This window comes from Camellia sinensis, chromosome 3, assembly GCF_055761805.1.
Source record: "Camellia sinensis isolate YWXY chromosome 3, ASM5576180v1, whole genome shotgun sequence".
Lineage (NCBI taxonomy): Eukaryota > Viridiplantae > Streptophyta > Magnoliopsida > Ericales > Theaceae > Camellia > Camellia sinensis.
Window position 1 is genome coordinate 138,501,493 of NC_138963.1, and position 23,940 is coordinate 138,525,432.

General features: G+C 34.8%; 2 protein-coding genes across 3 annotated transcripts; one reads left to right on the forward strand and one right to left on the reverse strand.

Annotated features, from left to right (window-relative positions):
• Positions 1–369: 369 nt before the first annotated feature.
• Positions 370–10,066, reverse strand: LOC114313942 (C-jun-amino-terminal kinase-interacting protein). 2 transcript variants are annotated; one of them, XM_028260371.2, is made up of 6 exons: positions 9,691–10,043; positions 8,982–9,272; positions 8,111–8,883; positions 7,939–8,028; positions 1,358–2,107; positions 370–946 (listed from the first exon to the last, which is right to left on the reverse strand). In XM_028260371.2, the coding sequence occupies exons 2-6, from the start codon at positions 9,085–9,087 to the stop codon at positions 809–811; spliced, it is 1,857 nt and encodes a 618-aa protein (XP_028116172.2). In that variant the 5' UTR covers positions 9,088–9,272; positions 9,691–10,043; the 3' UTR covers positions 370–808. The 2 variants fall into 2 exon arrangements, with proteins under 2 accessions (XP_028116172.2, XP_028116171.2); XM_028260370.2 differs by having other exon boundaries at positions 8,982–10,066.
• Positions 10,067–17,124: 7,058 nt separating this feature from the next.
• On the forward strand, positions 17,125–21,491 carry LOC114313967 (uncharacterized). The gene is made up of 4 exons (XM_028260399.2): positions 17,125–17,250; positions 17,407–17,511; positions 20,629–20,970; positions 21,069–21,491. The coding sequence occupies exons 1-4, from the start codon at positions 17,209–17,211 to the stop codon at positions 21,489–21,491; spliced, it is 912 nt and encodes a 303-aa protein (XP_028116200.2). The 5' UTR covers positions 17,125–17,208.
• The last annotated feature ends 2,449 nt before the right edge of the window (positions 21,492–23,940 follow it).

A 23,940-nucleotide genomic window follows, 5' to 3' on the forward strand; every position in this document is an offset into this window, starting at 1 on the left:
TTTGTTAATTTTTTGTTCTTCATTAGTTGGCGATTTCATTTAATTAAAAATGTATAATTAACGATATGGAATACATATCAAAAATAAAAATCTATTATTCAAATAATTAACACTGTATAATTCAAAAACTAAACGGTATACATTTATCTGGGTCCTAGGCAGGACAAAGTTCAAACACTTACTAGCCAAAACCGAAAAAATAAATAAAAAATGATTGCATAAAATGATTGATTTCATTTTTTTTCCCCCTTACTCATAACTGATTTCTTGTAGTCCGATTCATCATGCTAAGTCATTGCAAACATGTACTGCTATATAAAAATATAAAAGAAAAACAAAATGGAAAATACATCGACATGAAATAAGCGATAAAACGGAAAACTTAAAAAACTTTCATACTTTCTTTTTCTTTTTCCTGTAAAATTCATCAAAAACATCACAAAGCTTTTTGGCTAAAAATTTTACCTCTAGAACGAAAAAAAAAGAACGAAAATTCCAAAAATATACCAAAAGATCAGCATCATCCACGGCGGATCAACATACCCCTCCTCCCTTCTCTTATCCTACCATCTCTTGACCGGCCTCAAATCCCAAGAGTTTTGGAAGGCATGATGGGGCATTCTGCAACTTATTGTACTATCATTCAAACTCCAGATATCCACTGCACCCATCCAGTGCTTTCGTGGCCCCACTCATCAGTTTTCCTCCAAAACAAAGAGACGTGGAAAAAAAAAAAAAAAAAAAATCAAAACCATCTGCCAACAAAAATTGGAACTTCCCGGACACTGTACGTTGAGAAATCAGAAAATCAAGCTTCAGTTTCACATTCAGATGCAGTCAATTCGGAGGATGCTCTGCCTGAACCAATCACATGAGATTCACAAAGTGTTGACAGCTTTGGCTGCATGCCTATGCACAGTTTCATGGTTGGCCTCAGCTTCACATACTGCATAGCATAAGAGAATAAGAAAAATAAAAATGGGAAACATCTTGACGTTATTTCTTGAACATAAAGTTAAGGATTCCAGCCACATGATCGTATTAACTTGGATATTTAAGCAACAAAAATATATGCACAGTGGTCTCTTAAGCTGGGTGTTTAAAGGCCAACTTCGTACAGGTTTACAGATTCCCCTGATTAGTAAACTTACACTCCTTACCCCTGGGGTGAGACCAAAAACCAGATTTAAGTTTGACACAGTCAATTTGGGCTGAATTTACAACAAGACGATAGTGTACAGTATTTTTGTTTTGTTTTGTTTTCTTTTTCTTGTGTGTGTGTGTGTGTGTGCGCGTGTGTGTGTTGGAGGTGGGAAGTGGGGTTGATCTAAACTACATAAGCAATCGAGTTTGTTACCTCCTCATAAAATGCATTGATCTCCTCCTCCGTAAGGCCATCATCTTCTCCAGCATTTTCCTCCCAACCAAGAGAACGAAGGAATGCAGCCTCTTCCTCATCTGGATAAACTGCGCCATTAAGACACAAATTCTTCTCCCCTTCATGAGTATCACCATTGCTAGTCACCTCGCTACCATCCTCTGTAACACAAGGACTTACAAGAGCACTAGCTCCCTTGACAACTTCACCAGATTTCTCCACAGTGGGAGATATAACAGCAACTCCAGAATCCGGGAGGAAAGCAGAGGTGTTCGGTGAGGTTTTCTTCCTCATGAGATTGAAAAAGTCACTCCTGCTCTGGGCCTGAGACAGTGAGGGTCTCTTTTCCACGGTAGATCCAGAATTCAGAGCCAAAGCAGCTACCTTGTGTTCAACAGTGGAAAGCTTCGAATTATTTGGGCTCTTCAAAGGAGTAGATGGACCCACTGGAGCAGTGGCAAGCTGACTATTTGCCACTCTGCTGGCAATAGTTGTTAGGCTAGATACATCCTTAGCCATAGAAGAGACACCATTCTCCCAAACTGGCTTGAGAATGAAAAACTTCCCAGCATGAGATGGCCTTGAAGCATCAGATCTGACTTGTCCAGAACGAGATTGATTAGCAACTTGGGATGAGTGGGGCTGCTGCTGCTGCACACTCTTCACAGCTACAATCGCCTCACCGGTTCTAGCTGCTGTTTTGGGCTTTGATTTATCGGAACTTAGAACCTGAAGAAACAAATGAAGTACCTAATTGATTATTCAATGTTGATAAAAAAAAACCATTTGTTCTTGTGCAAACGAGGAAACAAGAACTGGAAACAGCTAGCTTGGAACATCAAACTGAAAATGAATTAGTTAAGCGTTGCCATTCTTTCAAATAAGGAAGCATAGTTTGTTTGCAACTTAATTACAAGTATCCAGAAGTTCAGATTGCTCAAAAAAAAAGAAAAAAGAAAAAAAGCACTTGTAGAACTAGCCAAGAATTGGCAAATATAAAGAGAACAAGAAATTAAAAAAATATAAACATCCGATCCAGTATCAGAAAAATATCACATCCTGACCTTGATAATGGTTTTATAACGCTTGCAAATCATCATTTGACAACAAAACCACAGGACAGTTCATTTTTTATAGCAGGCTATATAATTGCCAAGGCGTGAAAACTGGGCTTGTGTAATCACTATGAGAGGATATTCCATCAAAAGAATTAACCAACCCGTGCCTATCTCATCTTTGGTAATTTCAACATTGACTGTCACAGCAGTCTAAATGATAACAGTATCCTCAGAGTTTCGACTAGTCAACAATAAATATCTGCTGCTGTCAGATGACTACCACACCCAATTACCACTAGTAACAAAAAAAAAGCAAAGACGGCAGAAAACGAATTGGCATGCACGTTCCGAAATGTGGTACACGTCTGTTCCAAAACGATAAATTTAGTGATCCGATGCGATCCCAAATTTTTTTTTCTAATATATTTCCTTAAATGTTACCTTAGGAGGAAAAAAAAAATCAAATATAATGAACTAAAATCTAAGGTTACTTAAGTTTTGACAAGACAAATATAAAAAATGCGAAATATATATATTATTGGATGCCTAATAGTTAAAAAGAAAATTATTCTAAAAATACCTTAAATTCTTAAGTATGACATATACAAGTCTACCCCTATTGTATGACATTTAGAGCATGTGGCATACTACGTTCCCGTTCTTGTTCCATGCACCAGAACGATCCATGTTCTAGGTAACATAGGTCTTCACAATTCAACTGATCAACAATAAATATCTGCTGCTGTCAGATGACTACTACACCCAATTACCACTAGTAACAAAAAAGGAGCAAAGACACCAGTTGTTAGAGAGAATGGGTTTCATCTCCACCCCAATCTCATGAATAAACTTGCACATCACTCTCTCCTCTACTGTCCAACACAGGCCCTGCTTCAAGCAGGTAGCCTATGAACAAGTTAAAGAAAATTCAGGTAAGGAATGTAATAACTCAAATTTAATACAGACAAAGGAAACACCTGTCTTCACAAAAGAAACCATACATGCCATTACTTTGTGCATAGAAGCAAAGGAAACCCAAAATCATGCATCTTTGGGTGTGTGCCATAACCTGTAATGCAGTTATACGAGTTTTCACAAATATTGGCTTCAATGATATAACAAGTTACAAGTAAGCATGAAGGGAAACAGCGGGGAACCATTTGAAGGCATGGATAAGCATGCCAAACAATCTCAGTCACCAAGTCACTGTGTTTGATATAGGAAGAAGTTATATTTTAAAATGGACACGCACATAACCACCACAACCCACAATTAAGTATGCATGAGCACATGAGAGAGAGGAAGAACAAAAGGAAAGAGGGGTTTTAAATGGGTTGTTAAAACCTTATTTTTATTTTTATTTTTATTGGCACTGGGTGTCCGAATCAAAGCCCGACTAATCTCCAGGAGTGCACAGGCCCTCGGTAAAGAGTTTTCCACAAATGCACCACCGTTAAATATCACCGAACCATCGATTGTGTTGGTTTTAAAGATCCAATCCATAAAGACTATTTTACTGATTCATAAATTTAAATTTAGTCAATAAACAACCATCTAATAACCAGATTATATAGAGATGGACCTAAAGAACCACATCACCCTTGCCCGTCAGTCCCTACAAGCGCTCAAGTTAGGCTTCAATTTTCACTGCATCTAATGGCTGATATGATACCAAAGTAGTTCTTGGAGTGTTGTACCAAACAAGGAATAAAATTATATTCTGGAAGTGCTCTATCCTAGCTCAGATTGAGCAGAGCAAATAAAATGTCTCAATTCTAGTTACTCTGCATGACCTCATTTTGCAGAGAAAGGGCATATTAGAATGATTTATTTTATATACGAGAAGCTCTGATCCTTTGCATAATCAATTGTTATTTGCATGACTTTCCAGTCTTGTTTACAGTAACACCATAAACATTCATCAACCAGGTGCTTTCACCACTGCGAGGCGATTTAGCAGATATAGGCCATCTGTAACTCAATAGCTTAAACACATTATTTCAGACAAAGACACAAAATCTTGTGCGAACCTCCGAAGTTACACTGAATATGCTATTTCATCATCAAAATCAAAGGCATACGTATATATGTGTGTGTGCATAAATTTCCAGCGATTGGTAGTCCTGGTATTTAATATATTTATAAATATATGTATGCCTGTATGCTTATGTGTATATCTATACTATCTATAATATTTTATAAAGCCAGCAGGTTAGGGAATGTTGGTGAACCCTTTGGGACTTTTCTACTCCCTTAAAAGAAAGTAATATATATATATATAAAATAAAATTTACAACTTTAAAGGATAAAATCGTAAACTCCAACTACTTAAAAGTAACCACCACAAACATGTTTCCTTCTTTTCCCATTTCTCAAGACTGCAACACATTGATAGTGAGCATCAAAGACAAACCTGTTGTAAGTGTATAAGCAGGCCTACACCCAGATGTTGACACCCCATGCATTTTCTTTTCCTACCTTACAATCATTCACTCCCATCTGTATATCTAACCTAACAGCAGTTTGGGTCAAAAACATAAACTTACCAATTTTCAGTTATTTGGAATTTAAAGAAAGTGGTTTGGCAAGCAAAAAATAAAGATTAGTGCAGTATATTTTATTTTATTTTTTGTGGTAACAGATATTGCAGACACAGTTTCTTGTGTAAATGCTTGAAACTTTGTTGAATATATGGAATTTGTTAATATCATCTATAGAAGTAGTTATATTTTTTAGTATTTTGTCAATGCATTGGATGGTAGTTTAGGAATGTCATTAAAAAAATAGTAGGTCATATTAGGGTGCACACACACTGTCTGTGCTGGCCTGCTATTACGTTAGGAATTGGGGAAATTTCAATTAATATGTGATTTAATTAAGTTACTATGTGATTAAGTTAAAAATTATGTTATAACAGAGGAAAGAGAAAGAGGACAAAGAAGAAGACATTTATGGTCATTCTACATTTGCTGTTAAGCATTGCACAAAGTGCTCTGGGGTTATACCATAATGGAGTTAAAATGGAGTTTGACCAAACACATTAACTATAACATTCACCATAAATTTACAATTGATTACTATTCTTTAGACAAGGCTGAGAAACAGGCTATGAGCTACATCAAAGTCTAGGATGAAGAAGAAATATTAAAATTCCAAGAACCAAAAAACCTTGTAAACATGACTCGGGAGACCTAACAAAACAAGAAGCTTCAGCACCACAATTTTATCTTAGTTGCAAGAAATTCCTACTTGGGTGATTTTTCAGCTCTAAAACCACGATTCCACAGTTCAGAGTAAGTATCATGTCAAAAACTTGCTCCCATAATCATGGTTCCGTCCAACTATTATGGGACTACTCAAACATATGAATCCCAAAGACATTCAAAATAAATAAATAAATAACTACCAATTCAAATTTTGGGTTTCGTTTTGGGAATTAAAGAATATGGACTTTTTTAATAGATCTTTCAATTTAGATTTGTGAGGATTGAGGAACAAAAAATGTTATTATTACTGATGAATTGTTTCTTCTTTAATGATAATTTACAATGTTTATGTTTAAAAGTTCAAGTGCTAGTATAATAGACATTCAACACAAATATTACAACTAAGTTACAAAAATATTTCTTACAATATATTTTATACATATATTAAAACATTAACGCTCCCCTAGGCGCTGCTAAGCTTAAACTCTTCTATGTGCCTCCGCTCTCCCCACCCTCACTTCGTGCAACTAGGTTTATCCATTGCCATGGAATGTCATTATGCACATGAACTGTAAAAAGAAAAGAAGAGAGAAATAAAAGGAGAAACTCTAGCCCCAACCCTTGAAACTCCTGTCAGGGGCTGCAAGAAGAATAAAAATAGAAAAATACTTCCTCAATCTCAGAGATTGAGAAACTACGGCTTGGTTGAAATGCATGAAAACCATATATTTCTCTCTCCACCCCTCATTTTGTGAGGTACTAATATACGTGGGTTTCTAAAATAAGGTCAAGACATGGGGTACCTGAAAAAAAGGAAGAAAAAGTTTAAGGTTATTTAAGGGTCTAGTTTGAAAGCATTGTCTTCTATTCGGTCTTGTAAACTTCTGTTGCTTATCCTGGCAATTTCAAATTTTAAAATGATCTAGTTCTAAACACAATGTTTATCACTAAATTCACCAATTCACAATGGTCTTGTTTGCATCAGCTCCTGTTTGTCCTCTTGGTCACTTAGCTAAGTCTTTATGCACACAGGACTGCCAGATGATATAGATAATTAACAACTAGAACAAAAGCAAAAACTCTCATTTAGCCTATGTAAAATGAAGGCAACAAGGTAGATAACAATGCAACCTACTGTCAACGACTCAACTGCATTAAATGATAGCATCTTTATTAGAATTGGAAGCCCAACTAAATAATCTACTATATCCTCAACTGGCCAAAATAAGAATATGTACACAGTTTTCTCCAACGATTTTCAGATATTGGAACTGTTTAACTAGCAATCATGATCCTTGTCTCATTCATAACAATAAAGCTAACATCAGCAACTCATCTAATATCCCAAGTTCTCTATCAAAGCATCTTACTATTGATGATGAGTACAAAATATTCCATAGCTAATATAGAAATACAGAAGAGATAACATTATGAACACCCCCAAAGCCTGCAAACCCCCTGTGATACCTATTTTTGGAAGATCTGTCATGTTTTCCCTTTCTGGTTATGAAGCATGGGTGCTGGTACGATACGGGTATGCCGATACGCTAAAATCTAAAAAAAGTGAAGTACGGGGTACAACTAGGGTAAGTCAAATATTTATTTATTTTTTTTTTAAATTTAGAGCTAAACATCCCACCTACAAATCAAAGTTCAAAACAATAGCTATAAAGAGAAATTATAAAACCCAAAATAAATCAATATTCAACAATACAAATACAATACTATACAACAATAAGTGGAAGAGGGCAAAGTTACTCAACAACCCACGTAAAGAGTTGGTAGTTCCAAATTACATAAATTTTTTGAATTGCATCAAATTCCAATTTCCAGAAAAAAAAAAAAAAGAAAAAAGACAAAACTGTTGTGGAGTACCTACTGCCTACCCATGGCATACCCAACTGTATACAGCATACCCGGTATGCAAGCACCCGCACCCGCACCCGCACCCGCACCCGGTAAGTACCCAGTACTTGTACAGCAATATTTTTGGAGTACCCGTGCTTCATAGCTTTCTAGGTGATCACTACTTTTTTAGCTCAAGTCACATTTTCTTTCCAAAACACCAACAATTTTATAGAATTTTGTGTTATTCCACATCTTCCATTGGTCATGAGACACAATGTGGAATTCATAACTGAAAAAGGGAATCACTGGGTGAGGTAAAATTAACATTGCATGACACCCTTCTACTAGACGAACTGGGCCTTCAATCAAATGTGCTTAACAAATAAAAATATTCACTCCATGTATAAGAAAAACTTAAAATTAAAAAATATTATATAAGTCCTCTTACCAATCCTTTAGGCATCGAGGGTGTCACAGGTATTAATTGTCTGGATTGCTTTTTAGCCAATTCCTCAAGCCTCTGTGTCTTATCAGGTAGCTGCAAATTAAATAGATATATGAAAAATTAGATCAGGCTTTGGTATTCATTCCAAACAAGACAGGAAGAATCAATCAATTACTTGGGGGGTAGTATGAGCTCGAGGTGGAGCCTGGGACAATGCTTCAGCCATGTTAAGACCTGTCATTGGACTTGAAGCCCCAGGTGGAATTGCAAGAACACTTTGTTGAACAGATGAGGATCCCATGCTATTGCTGCCAATTATTGTGGGCACCTCTGCCAGAGCAGAGGTCCACCCCTCACCACCAATCAATCCAGTATTGCCAACAGGCAAGCTCTGTACAGCCGTGCTCAAACCAGGAGATGAAACTCTTCCTATATCAGGAACTCCTTGCTTCTCTTCAGTTCCAAGAGAGGGAAAATCTTTTTCAAAGGCAATTTTCTGAATGCTGCTAACAAGGCTTCCTCCAGAAAGCACGCCATTGCTGCTATTGTAATTGTTGCTACCACCAATTCTCAAGTCCACGCTACCACCATTTCTCAAGTCCACTGCTCTTCGGGGTAACACCTCACAAGGTTTTCTACACACCAGTGAACGAGAACGCCTCAAGGTATCCTTCTCTGCCCTACTAATTAAGATATCCTCTAATGGATCAAAACAGCTGTGGTCCCAGATGTCCCCTATACCAGACCTGTCCTTCTCTTTATCACGGTTTTTATCCCGATTGCTTCGACTGAAACTACTGTAAGGATGCTTTGAAGAACCATTACTGTTTGAACTACACCTAGAATTGGACGAAGAGATTCGATCCAGAAAAGCAGAATGTGGATTATCTTTATCACTTATGCTCCTAGAAGATCTATTTCTAGTGGCACGTGCCGAGGAAAGAACATCTACAAGAATACAAACAAGGCAAATGATAAATGATAAAAGACCAAACAAAGAACAAAAGTGAATGCAAACCAAAATAATGACAAAAGAGTAGCAGTACCCGAGTGCGAAGATGACGCAAAATGGTGGGCTGAATTGCCACCCCCACTGACACTTCCAGTATTTCTCAACCATTCTGGAACTAATGTGGGTTCACTTCTTTCCATGAGAAGTGAACATGATCAAATATGAAAAGAAATCACGTCTCGCCTTTATTTCAAACCTCTCCCCACAGAATTGTTATTCTATTCTACTTGTGAAAAGGCCCAACAACACTAACCCAGTTTTGTTTTCCCTACAAAACCACTCCTTGCTTGACTAGATTGCCTCCAAATTCCACAAGTCACCGCCTCTGTAAAGTAAAAAAATTGAAACCAGTCCAAACAGTACTTACATGATACTAAGTTTTCTGTCCTATTAGAACAATGAAAATTTCAACAAGAAGTCAGATTATATGAAGATAAAGCGCTCAGAAGACCCACATTTCAAGTTGGACTATATGAAAAAGACCTACAAGTACAATGAGAACAAATTGAAGCCCTCGTTTCTTCAACAACGGTTCATATGAATCAAACCATGAAAACCCTAGATGCCTAAAACAATCACGGCCATAGCATGAAAATGTGGAACAAGATAAAACCCAAGAACACGAATTCCCAAGCCTAGGGTTTCAACAGAACAAAATCTATACCCAAATACACAGAAAATTCTAGAGACAGAAAGCGATGGATAGAAAGAGAGAGTGGAACAAAGAGAAGCAGCGACCCTACCTCTTGTGTTGCTAATGTATATGATAGTTACTCATATAAGGATCCAAGAAAACCCTAACCGCTCGAATAACCGCCAAGGTATATGTATCTATATTCTTGTTATATATGTATATATATATATTATCAATGCAAAGTAAAGCGTTTGGAAGAGAGCAAAGTTGCGATGGAGAGAGAGCGAGAGGGAGAGCGCTATGGAGTATAGAGAGAGAAATTGAGAGGTGTATGGAGCGAGATTAGGGCAGACACAGAGAGAGCGAGCGAGCGAGAGAGAGAGAGAGAGAGAGAGAGAGAGAGAGATGGGGTAAAATTCTGTTAGGTTGGAGACACTGAAACAACGTGAGAAGAACAGGCCTTCTTAGGAAATTTTCTTTCAAGTATTTATAATTACTATTATTATATATATATATATATATTTTTTTTTTCTTTTTGAGGCATTTAAGAGCTTTCTCCATCCTTAATATTATGAATTGTTTACCAAAGTCAAGTTTGGCTAAATTAAAAAAAGTGTATTTATTTTATCTTTTTATCTTTTTTGGGTCACATCAATTAATATCTACTCTCTATTTTTTTTACACATAATACAAGAAAAGTCAAAAAATACACTTATTGAGTCTTCTCAAACTTGGCCCAAATTAAAGGAGATACATTTTGAGAGAAATTACAATTCAATGGTATTTTGAAGAAATATTTATATATGTATATGTATATATATATATGAAGATTTTAATTACAAGTGCTTATAAAATTTATTATTGATGTATAAATTTATTATTTTTAAATTTGCATTGAGCTGTAATTTTCTTAATATTTTTTTTATTAAATTTGAAAAGATAAAACATTGTTGATGATTTTTTAAAAAGAAAATTAAGGATAATGAGAAAAAATTTCTAAAGTTTTTAATAAAAATTTGATGAAATAGTTGGAATAATTCATACCAAATTTAGTTTTTTATTTAAATTTGGAATTAAATTGAATAAAAAAAAGTAGTGAATGGTTTGAAATGTTCTACGGCAGTGATAGAGGGCCCGAAAGGGGGTGGCCCGAATGCCCCGAAATTTTTTTTTTTTTTTTTTTTTTCAGCAGACGAAGAAGAGAAGGAGGGGAGGGGAGGGGAGGGGAGGGGAGGGGGAGGAGGAGGAGGAGGGGGAGGAAGGACTGGAGGGGGCCTAAAAAATGGAGGAAGAAGACGGAGGAAGAAGAGGTGGCGATCGGCGACGAGCAGAGGCGGAGGCGGCGAGCAGAGGCGGCGAAGGCGACGAGCAGAGGCGGCGATCGGATCGGCGACGCGATCGGCGACCGGCGACGTCGACGATCAGAGCAGAGCAGCGAGGCGGCGAAGGCGGAGGCGCGGCGACCGGCGACGACGACGGCCTCTCCCTCTCCCTCTCTTTCTCTTTCTCTCCTTCTCTTTCTCTTTCTCTCAGACTGAGGAAGAAGAAGAAGAAAAAAAAAAAAAAAAAAAAATCAAAACCCAAAACGACGTCGTTTTGGGTTTTGAGCCAAATTCGAGCCACTAATTTCGGGCCCTCAAGCATTATTCAATGTTCTAACATGTTTATATTTATGGCCTTTGGATTAATGATTGTGTAGCTTCAGTTTGTAGTGTAAGATTGTAGGTTCAAATCTTAGGAATTTGAAACTCTTTGTTGCCTCATTATTTTTCTAATAACTAATAACTAAGCTTTATGATAGGGTTAATTACATTTTTAATTCTTGTAATTTGATCTAAATTTCACTTTAATCGTTATAGTTTTAATTTGAACAATTTACTACATACTCTTTAAGTCTAATTTTAATTCGGTCTTTCTGTTTAAATTGGAGGTTAAAATTAATTTTGCAGCATTTATCAATTTTCTAAGGTTCCAATTTGATTCTTCTATCTAAATTAAAGGTTAAAATTAATAATTTTAGAGCATTTGTCAATTTTCTAAGATTTTAATTATGTTCTTCCATCTAAATTGGGGGTTAAAATTAGCATTTTTGGGCCACTTGTTAATTATGTAGAGAAAATTAACAAAAATTTAGACAGAAGAATTAAGGCCAAGTTTGGGAAGACTAAATAAGTGCACTTTTTGAATTTTTTTGTATTATATGTAGAAAAAGTAGAGAGAAGATGTTGATTGATGTGACCCAAAAAAGATAAAAATATGAAATAAGTGCACTTTTTTAGGTTAGCCAAACTTGACCTAAATTAAAACTAGACTTAAACTGTAGGAACCAAATCGTTCAAATTGAATCTATAGAAAATAAATGGAGTTTAAAGTTAAACTATCAGGATGAAAAATATAATTAACCCTAATTGATATATATTGTGTGAAAAAAAAAATTACTTTATTTTGAAAATGAGTTAAGGAGCGCGAAGTATCAAATTAAGGAGCGCGAAGTATCAAATTAAGGAAATGATTCATTTTTGACTCAAATTTAGTAAAATATTTGGTACACCGTTGGAGATGCTCTTAAAGTAGATCATCAGAAGTTATTTTTCAGTGAGAAGTGGTGGTTAGATTAGAGGTGACCAATAGTGCTTACCAGCTGCGGTTAGCAACAGTTGCCGAGGAAATTGGGTGACGATATCTGTCACTCAGTGCCGAGAGGGAGGGAGCAAAATATTTATTTGATAGATAAGTAAAATCAATTTTTTTAGATAATAAAATTTTAATGATTTTGATAAGATGTTTATATTTTAAAAAAATAAAAAATAAATACCAAACATGTTTCTGTTTACAGTTTTTAATCTTTTTATAAACATAAATTAAAAAAAAAAACTGTAATTATAAACATTATCAAATGAGTTCTTATTATTTCTATTTTCAAATATATATATACATATATATATACTTATTGGAAATTAAACTATGCTATGTAAATGCAACAACTTTAATTTTTTCAAAATTTGAAGAAAAAAAGTATTTTTTTAAATAAAAATAATCAGTGTTTGGTTTTAATTTTCAAAATTTAATTTTTAGAAATTGAGTTTTTTACTTTTCGTATTTTTTTGTTTTTAGTGAAAAATTTTAATTTTTTTTTTATTTTTTTAGATGCACCCTACTTAGATGTATCTAAAAAATAAAATATTTGTAAAAGAAATATTTTTAAAAATTAATAAATACACAAGAATAAAAATTTGTACTATTTTTTTTTTGATAGTTAGTGAATTTTTTAAAGATTTATTTTCACAAATATTATACTTTTTTAGGTGTATTTATGTTAGATATATCTAAAAATTAAAAAAAGCTTAGAATATTTAAAAAAAAATTAGTAAAAAAAATTCAATTTTTTAAAAAGTGAATCCTGAGTTATAAAACCAAACAAATTGAATCATTATTCTTCCTTCCCACTCCTTGCTAGTACCAAATACATCCTTTTCTTTCGTTTGGGAACATGCTAATTTAGTAACTTTTTGGCTATTTGGCTAAAATATGAGCTAAAAAAAACTAGTATGTTTGTGATGACTTTTTGGCTTTTTACGAAAAGATGTGCAAAAAGTAGAGAGAAAGGAGAATTTTTGACTTTTTGGTATGAGTTTTTAGTTTTTTGGCTAATTTAGTAACTTTTTGACTTTTTGGCTAAAAATGAGGGTTTCCAAACGAGGTCTTAATATATATATATATATATATATATCAATTTTTTTTTAAAATTTCTAATAAAACAAAAAATATAACCTTGTATAATTTTTTAGCATAAAATTAACAATATTATCAAACTCTAACACCATCCTTGCATGCTTTAGTTTTCGGCCATGCTACAGACCCCAGTGGGGTCACTGACGACCCCCAGTGACGTGTCGCACTGGGGTTGGCCGAAAATCAAAAAAAAAAAAAAAAAAAAAAACAGTTTTTTGTGTCCAATGGGAGCTGACCCCAGCACCCCAGCTGGGAGTCTAAGTCATTTTTCCTTTAGTTTTAGTGGAGAATCATGAAGATTGTCTTGTCATATGAACAAGTTAAGAAATTTGCAATATCATCAGTCTCACACCAAGTGTGTTAAAGTTGACATATCGTATGTTTATTCATATTTAAACAAAATTTGCAAATATCATCGTCTTATAGATTAACTGAAATGCTTAGGTGTTGTTTGGTAACACTTACGTTTTCAGTTTTCTGTTTATATTTATAAAAATTTAAAAAACTGAAATAAAAACTTGTTTGGTAAAATTTTTGATTTATAAATCAGTGGTCTCAGTTTATAAATTTGGCCAAAAAATGAAAACACAAAAAATGTGTTTTCGTTTTGAGTTTTGAGTTTTTTTTTTTTACCACCCAACACTAGCCACCCCCCGCCACCATTTTCCACCACTGTCTTCCGCTACCACCCCCCACCCCCCACCACCACTTGCCACCACCACTCACCACCCACCTGCCACCACCACCCACCACTACTACCTACCAGTCACCACCCATCTCTCACTCATTCGCCACCACTACCACCCACCTGCCATCCACCCACTACCCGCCACTACCATCTACCGCTCGCCACCACCACCTGTCACCTACTTGCCACCACCACTCATCACCACCCACCCGCCACCACCACCACCGCCGCCACCAGCACCAGCACCATCACCCACCTGCCACCACCTGCCACCACCACCCACTCGCTACTACCTACCACCCGCCACCGTCACCCACCCACCCACCACCACCACCACCACCTGCCACCCACCCGCCATCCGCCACCCACCTGCCACTACCACCCATCACCCATCACCACCATCACCACCACCTACTCGCTACCAGCCGCTACCCGCCACCATCACCCACCCACCCACCATCACCACCTACCACCCACCACCCACTCGCTACCACCCACTACCACCACCTGCCATCTGCCACCCACCTGCCACCACCGCTCGCCACCGTCACCCACCCACCCACCACCACGACCCGCCACTATCACCCGCTAGCCGCCACCCACCTGCCACCACCACCCACCCACCCACCACCACCACCACCACCACCCACCGTCACCACTTTCCACCGCCATCTTCCCCCGCCACTTGCCACCACTTGCCACCACTTGCTATTTCTCACTATTTTTTATATTTTTTAATTTTTTTAAACATTTTGTCAATTACCAAACGCGTTTGTAGTTTATGTTTTTCTAAAAATAAACAAAAACCAGTTTATAAAATTTTTGTAAATATAAACTGAAAACGTAAACGTTACCAAACAATTGATTGAAGCCTTCACATCAAGCTACCTTAAATGGCCTAACCACATAAGGACTGAAAATTGAAAAAATCACAAATCGAATTGATCCAATTTGGTATGTTTGATTTCATTTTTTTAATTTGTGATTTGATTTTGGTTTGAAAAATTAAGGAACTGGTATTGGCAGTTGAACTAGACTATATAATTTAAACTATATACCATGCACCTTGATATATATGCAATCCCAACCTTTTATATATAAAACTCAAACCCTAATCTTATATGTTGTTATAATGTTGTCTCTCAGTATTATATTTGTTTAAGTTAATGGTTAAACAATGGTCATGTTTATATTTTAAAAAATTATGACAGATTAATGTTGAACAATGTATTTGCTTGATGTTATGTTTATTTAATTAGTGAATATTATGAGAGTAATTTGCTTGATGGACTTCTCATTAATTTTCAAATTTATGACAGGTTGAATGCTTTTAGAAAGTATCATATAATTTTTCTTTTGATTTGATTATATGAAACCGTGGTTTAAAACCGAACTAAGCTGTGTTTAAATAGTTTGGTTCCAGATTGTTATTATGATTTTAATGGTTTGGTTTGATTTTAATTTTATAGGATGGTAAATAATGAATTGGTCCTGATTTCATTCCAAACTGAACCAAGTTGGACTATGTTTAGTCCTAACCCTTAGGTGGTGCTACACATCATAATCATTTAATCATGTAGTAGTAAGTTGCATATAATTTTTCTTGTGATTTAATTATATGAAACCGTGGTTTCAAACCGAATTAAGCTGTGTTTAAATAGTTTGGTTTCAGATTATTTCTATGATTTTAATGGTTTGGTTTGATTTTAATTTTTATAGGATCGTAAGTAATGAATTGGTTCTGATTTCATTCCAAATTGAACCAAGTTGGACTATGTTTAGTCCTAACCATTAGGTGGTGCTACACATTAGAATAAGTTGCATGCTTAAACACATGCAGGAATTTGAACTCCCAATTCTAGCACTAGATACAATTTGTCTAGACATGAAAAATTTGTCTTATAAACTATATATATATATTGTTTGAATATAACGAGCCCCAAAAATAATCGAACCTGGAACAACCACACCCTTAGGGTGAAATCTGTGTCTTATAGATCAATCTATACTCAAGCATTAGATCTATAAGACAATGTCGGCAATAATATTGTCAAATAAGGTTTTAACTCCCGCAAGGTCTTAAATGTCTTTCAAATAGCCCAAAATTTTATTATTAAGGTATTTTTCGAAGAGATAGGCTTCGATTAGGCTCCTGTGGGCCCACTACAAAATTCACATCAATGATTTGAACCATTTAATCGGTAAGACTTGTCGAGTACTTTATTCTTGTAAAAATATTGAATTCATATCAATAGTCACTTGATCAGATTACATTTGTGTTAACAATTTTTTTTTAAAATTATTTTACTATTAATACAAATGTGATCTAATCAAATGGTTATCGATATCTGATCAATATAATTTTTTAAAGAGACGAAGTATTCGATGAGTTTTACATATTATTCGATTCAGATCATCGATGTAAATTCTGTGGTGAGTCCATTGAGATTCAGGGCTGGTTTGGCAAGTTTCAAAAAAGTCAAAAAGTCATTATCCTATTTAAGTCACATCATCTTATTTAAGTCACATCACCTCTTTAACACATTACTTCAAACCCAACCTAAATTCAACCCATACTTCATAAAAAGTCAAAAAGTACACTTATTTAGATCATCCCAAACAACTCCTCCATATCTCTTTTTATTCTCTTTTTAATCTGATATGAACGGGGGAAGCCACAACCTTTGTAAAACATATGTCAACTAGGAACCCTAAAATCTTCACACCCCTAGTCAAACCCTCAAAAGTGGTGGGACTAGGTCTCACCAAAAAGCCATAGACATTTATCTTAGCCCATTTAACTGATGGAGGAGCCTCTTAGTCATGATCACTTATGCTGTGTTTGGTTGGGGGATTTGGAAAAGGAATGAGAAATGTAATCCTATTTATGTTTGGTTATAATAAAAAATATATGGGAAAAGAAAGGGAGTGAGAAATAAATAAAGAAATAGGAGACCTTTTAGGACATCAATTCTATTTTATATCTGTGAGAAAAGACCGGAAAAACTAAGGGGAAAAATTTATCGGGGAGAGAGAGTTTCATTGTTCATGGCTTCTCGCAGGAGACCATTCATGAGTAGCTTCAAAAAATCACCATCGACGAGTTTTGAAGATCTAACTCTGGTAGCAAACTCTGATTCGTAGAATCATTCAGCAAACCCTTCCAATCAGGGATCATCATTTGCTTCAATTGGTAATCTTCAATCAATGAACTCGATTAAAGATTCATTGCCTGGATTTTTCGATCAGGTATTTGTGCTCCTCTTTCATTTTCTCTTACCTTCTCATCAAACTCAGATCTCTATTGATTTCCACCGATTTGTTTATTTATGTTCAAGCTGCTTTACAATTTTGCTTCGAAGTGAAATTGCAGATCTAACTCTGGTAGGAATTTCTGATTCGCAGCATCATTCAGAAAATCGCTCTAATCGGGGATCATCATCTGCTTCAATTGGTGATCTTCAATCACTGAACTCGATTGATAATTCATTGCCCGAAAGTTTCGATCAGGTATTGGTGCCCCTCTTTCGTTTTCTCTTCTCCTCTCATCAAACTCAGATCTGTATTGAAAATTCCATACATACACACACCTATATCTAGATACATGGATTTGTTGAGAGTAATAGAATTACCCATAGATTATATGCACAGTTTAGTAATATACATACACAGTTTCGTTTTCGATCAGGAATTAATGCATAGAAATAGAATTACCCATAGATTATATGCACAGTTTAGTAATAAAATGGAATTTGCCCTTCTCTCATTTTATTTTTATGTTTTTGAGAGTGGTAGTTTAGTTGACTGACACAGAAATCAACTCAAGTATATCAAGTTTTAGTAACAAATTTATATAATAATAAATTCATCCACCATTATATTATCAGACCAATATTTCTATACCCTATTTCGTTTGTAAGTACAAACAAGACAAGGACTTGTAGATGTTTCTAAGAAGACCTTGAAATTTTGAGTGGCTCTCAAAAACAGCCTACAGTTTCAAGCCACATGATTATCCAGAGCCATATAGTGTATTAAACAGGAAGAGACATTTCATAAATGGTTGTTTTCAATCCCACACTTCACACGAAATGTGTGGACTAGCAATGAACTTGAATCAGCCGTTATTAGATCATATGGAGCTCACAAAACGGTGATGATGGGAGGGAGATTTTATTTGGGTTTTCAACTTTTGTGTAAGAGCTTTGTGTTGTATAGTTTATTCCACAAGAGAGCTACTATGGACCCTCACTGCTCAAGATTCTCAGATTTGAGCAACATGCAACTGGGCCTTGACAGCAGAGTTGAAACAATGACAAGCTGTGTTGTATAGTTAATTATTTTTGGCTCGAATTTGAATCTGTGAACCAATAGTATATTCAATAGGTTAGCATATGCCTCAGAATAGGTTAATATCATTGTCTCCATTGTTGTCATTGCCATCGTGGTTGGTTTCGTTATCTTGTGTCTGCGGTTTGTATGGTTATTGTTTTTTCCTTCTTTAATGCTTCATTATGCAAAAAATTGCAAAATGGAATATTTTGTGACCTATTTCTGTTTTCATGATAATCAATTCAAGCAGCCTACCATACAAGTTTTTTTTGGCTTTTCCAACCAAACATGCTTAGGGTTCCTCGAGCCTTAGAAGTTGTATTCTATTTAGTTTTTTTTTTTCCCTTGATGAGTTTGAGGTTATTTTGTGTTCTCCCCACACATGTTCCTTTAACAGTCTAACTGAACCTTTTTCGTTGATTGCAAGCATTTGAATGCCTCATTTTTGATAAATGACTATTGTCATATTGGAGAATTTGCTAACGTCATTACTATTAGATGGTTCTGTTTTCATTTCGTAACAAATTCACTGTTTTAATTTTGAGTTAACATGGCACCTCTACTCATAATTTCTGGGTCCACCACTGGTTATAGCACTCTTTGCAGTTTTCATCTTCACAAGTGATCCTAAATTAGGCATTTATGAAGCCTTTATTAGGATTAAATCCATTAGCTTCCTTTCCTGCTTAGAATGCTTGAGAAGACTACCAAGATAGAGATGGCAGTGATACTACGACAATAAGTGGGGTTCATTATTGTGCTGCCTTTGTATGACATTTGTATCCTTTATTTTACTCTTCTTTATAAGATGGAAATTTCAATGTTTAGCTCATGTATTTCACTGCCAATGCCATTTTCTGTTTCGATCCATATGTTAGCATGCTTAAAAGAACTCAGTTTCTTAGAGACAATCCTCAAAGTAAAGTAGAAGAACAAGTTGCAAAATTCCTTCATATAATTGGCCATAATTTGAGGAACTGTACGATCAAGTTCTTTTACAGACGATCAGGTGAGACTGTTAGTCGATATTTTCATCAAGTTCTTCAAGCCATTATATCATTGGAAGATATCTTTTTAAAGCAACCTGATGGATTCAACTGCCCTCCAGAGATTAGAAACAATCCCAAGTATTGGCCTTATTTTAAGGTAGTTACATGAATGCAATTAGGGTATATAATATTATATGCTTAGATACAAATAATGAATTTTTACAGGATTGTGTTGGTGCGATTGATGGTACACATTTTCGTGTAAGAGTGCCAAACAAGGATGCACAAAGATACCGAGGACGAAAATGCTATCCCACTCAAAATGCTTTGGCTGCATGTTCTTTTGATTTAAAGTTTACATATATCCTTCCGGGATGGGAAGGATCTGCTTCAGACTCGAGAATATTAGATAATGCATTAACAAGAGAAATGGATAAATTGATCGTTCCTCAAGGTGATCACTGAACGTGTCTATATGGTGATGAATATAAATCTATTTTTGTTTTCTTTCAAACTAACATCATTTAGTTACTTGTTGGTCCTAGGGAAATATTACTTAGTAGATGTAGGATTTCAACTAAAAACTAGGTTCCTTGCTCCATATAGAAGTACTCGTTACCATTTGAAGGAGTATAGTGTTCATCAACCAGAAAATTCTCGAGAGCTTTTCAACCTTCGTCATGCATCTTTGCGAAATGCAATTGAAAGAGCCTTTGGTGTCCTAAAGAAAAGGTTTCCAATTTTAGGAAGTGGGACATAGCCATATTATGATGTTGACACTCAAGCAGATATTGTTTTGGCCTGTTGTATTTTACACAACTACCTCATGGGTGTTGATCCCAATGAAAGTCTTATTGAGGAGGTTGATACAGAGCTTAGAAGAGCACATGTGCAAACTAACGTGGCTAGATCAAGTTTAGCTGAAGAATGTAGGGAAGGAGAATTGTTAAGGGAGCGAATAGCTACTGACATGTGGAGAGATTATGATATAAATCTTCAATGACAATCAAATTATAATATGGATCTTGGAAAACAGAGAGGGGCTAGAAGGGTTATTTGATGTTTTTGTTCTTGTTCTTGCGATGTACCCATTATGTACTCATTTGCTTTACATCAATATAATCTTTTTCTTTTGCTGATAAAACAAAAAATTGACAAGTTAATTATTATTATTTGAATGTTATCTTGGAATGAATTATATTTTAATTTGTTATTGTATTATGTAAAACATTGCGTTTGTTTGGGTGATAATTTGCTACCAGCTATGCTCTTCTTCCGATATATTTTATGGCATTTTTGAGTGTAGGTGGAAGGTGACCAAGAATGTTCAGTAGAAATTGACAAGAAACATTTGAAATGGAATAATCAAATGGATGTTGTTCTTATTGACTCACTCTTGGACCAAATGCTCAAAGGGCAAAAAATTGGTGGTAGCTTTACATCATCTGCTTATAGAGCTGCAAGCAATGCGGTGAGTACCAAGTTTAGTGTACATTGTGATTCCAGTCATGTAAGGAATCGGTTGAAGACTTTAAAAAGGAATCTTGCAATGGCTAAAGATATGTTAACAACTGATAGTGGATTTGGATATAATCATTCAACACAACTGATTGAAGCTACAACAGGTGTATGGGCAACTTACCTCAAGGTATATCTAGTTGTTAGATTGATGTAGTTCTGTACTAGAAAATTACAATATTTGTTCATCATTATTTAATATAATATTATATATGCTATTCTCTATAGGCAAAGCCTAAAGCTTCTCAGTTTCGACTTGCTCCGATTCAAAACTTTCAAAAGTTATGTCAACTCTTCGAAAAGGATCGAGCAATTGGGAGTCTTGCTATAGGTCCAAAAGAAAAGCGACTTCGTTGGGCTGGGCAACAAATTCTTTTGGATGATGAAAATACTGATCATACTGAGTCACTCTCAGAGAATTTTGATGGGATTGGAACTCAAGATGACCAAACTACTGAAGTATCTTGTTCCTCTAACTCAAAGAAAAGAAAGAATAAATTAGGTGACACTCCGAGTGAGGAAATAAGGTCAATTAAGGAAGGTCTAGATGCAGTTGCAACAGCGCTTGATCGTGGTAACCTTCGGAACTACACAAATGGACAATTATTTGAGGAGATTGAGAAGGTTAGTGGCATGAGTGATGCTTCTTGAATGAAGGTGTATCAAGTTCTTGCTAAAGAAGTGAGTGATGCTCGAGCGTACCTAGAATGCCTTATTGAACGCCGAGGTCTTTGGTTGTCTGTTAAATTTTGGATCTTCAATCTTTGATGCGTAGTACTATTCTTCTTTCGTTGGTACTTTTTTATTTGAATATTTCAGGGATTTGGTGAATCTATGAAAATATCATTAGGCTTGGATTTTTTGTATGTAGACTCTCTTAGTTGGTGGTGAGTCTATTTTGGTAGATGAATCTGTTATTCTGGTTGTGATGCATTGTTGCACTATGATACATTGATGTTGTGTTTTCTATATTGGTAGATGAGTTTGGTGTCTTGGTTTTGATGTTCTGCTGCTGATGTTGTCTTATGCTTTGGTTTGGTGTTCTACACTTATGCTGCGCTGATGCTAGCTGTCTGTAGGTGGTTGTGATGCATTGCTGCACTATGATACATTGATGTTATTTCTTTGTTTTTTTTTTTTTTTTGTTTTTTTTTTTTGGTAATGCTTGTGAGATTATTCTGATCATCATAATAGAACTCTTGGAATCATCATTATGTTCAATTTAAACTGGTGTCTATCTGTTGAATCCGCAATTCAAACTTTATCAAGTTTGGAGGGGAAGCTCTTCCACTAATATATAAATACTTTTATATTATTGTCAATATATCAGTATACTATTGTAGTTTTACATGTGTTTGGGCTGGTTTGCTACTTACAATAATTACTTCGAAGTGGATTCGAGAACGTAGTAACCTCTGTGAAATATGTCAAAAGTTGGTGTTTGTTGGTTCAGAATTCCACATCAATGCTGTTTTATTTACACACCAATGATGCTGGTTTGTGTCTGTCTGTAAGCAGCATAGCATTTCTTCATGGTTGCAACCAACAATATAATAATATCATATATAAATATATGTAAATCCCCTCTCTGTGGAATTATTCTTTGCATGAGCATAATTTTTCTCTCTATCGCATATGCTTTTGTTTGCTGGGCAATTCAATAATATATGCATCTTCAGTGTTCTCAAAAACAGAAAAAGAAAAAAAAAAAGATGAGCTATGCAGTTTTAGTGTTTGACTATATGTTTTCACTTGTTCTGCGCTCTAGTGATTGATGTGGTTGTTATGTTCTCGTACATTTTTGGTTGGATTAGAAAAATTAGAAGAAAATAATATATATATATATATATATATATTTGTCGAGAAAATATAATAAAGTTTTGTTTAGTTATGATTTTTTATTTTTATCAAATTAATTTTTTATCAAATTAATATATATATATATATTTATTTTTATCAAAATATAATAAATTAATTTTTTATTTTGATTGATTTTTTATTTTTTTTAAAAAAATTAATTAATTTTTTGTTTTGTTTTGTTTTGTTTTTTTTTTTTCTAAAAAACAAATAGCACTTTGATCATGTGCAACCTTATTTTTTGTTATTGCACTTCATGACTACAATTCTGTGTGTGATGAAGGATAATGAGAGAGTTCATGAGAAATGATTTCTTTTCCTCCTTGGATTCCCAACACAACCAAACATAGTTGGGATTTGGAATTCTATTAATTCTTTCTCCTTTTCCTTTCATTTCCATTTCCCTTCCCAAATCTCCCAACCAAACACAGCGTTAAGAACTTGACCCATTTATACGTTGACCTAAGATTGCTTCAAAGTATCCTATATGACCTCATATACTATACTGAAGTTAAACAGTGCCGATTCAGATAAATATTGGACAATAATTATTCAACATCCAACTTTGAAGTAAGGGTATTTATTGTGTCTTTATATTTGCGATCTATTATCTTAATTTTTATGTATTTTTAGTTGGGTGCAATTGAAATTATCTCTTATAATCTTGTGTAACTTTTTTTTTATTATAATAATAAACATAACAATCATGGATATAACCTTAGTTTTGTATATTTATTTATTTTTATGTTTCATATTGTTAGGATAAAAGTGGGTTTCATACCGTTATTAACTTAGTTTATACATATATTTGGATTAGGATGGTAGAGTTCAGAATCTACTAAAAAAACTAATATGTGTAGGATTTGGTTTATCTAATTTTGTGAAATTAGGATTCTCATAGGTAGACTAAGGAGTTGTTTGGAAAGTGTTAGATTAGTATACTTTTTAACTTTTTACAAAAAACCGTAAAATATGAGTTGGGTTTAAAGTGATATGGTAGAGAGGTGATTTGACCCAAATAAAATGATTGTAATCCAAATAGGATAATGTGCTAAACAAGCACTAAGTTAGTTTATACATATATTTGTGTTAGGATAGTAGAGTTTGGAATCTACTAAAAAACCTAATTGGTGTAAGATTTGGTTTATCTAATTTTATGAAATTAGGATTCTCATGGGTAAACTATTATAAATAGTCATGTGAACTATAGAGTTTCTTGGATTTCTCTGGGAGAGATATTAAA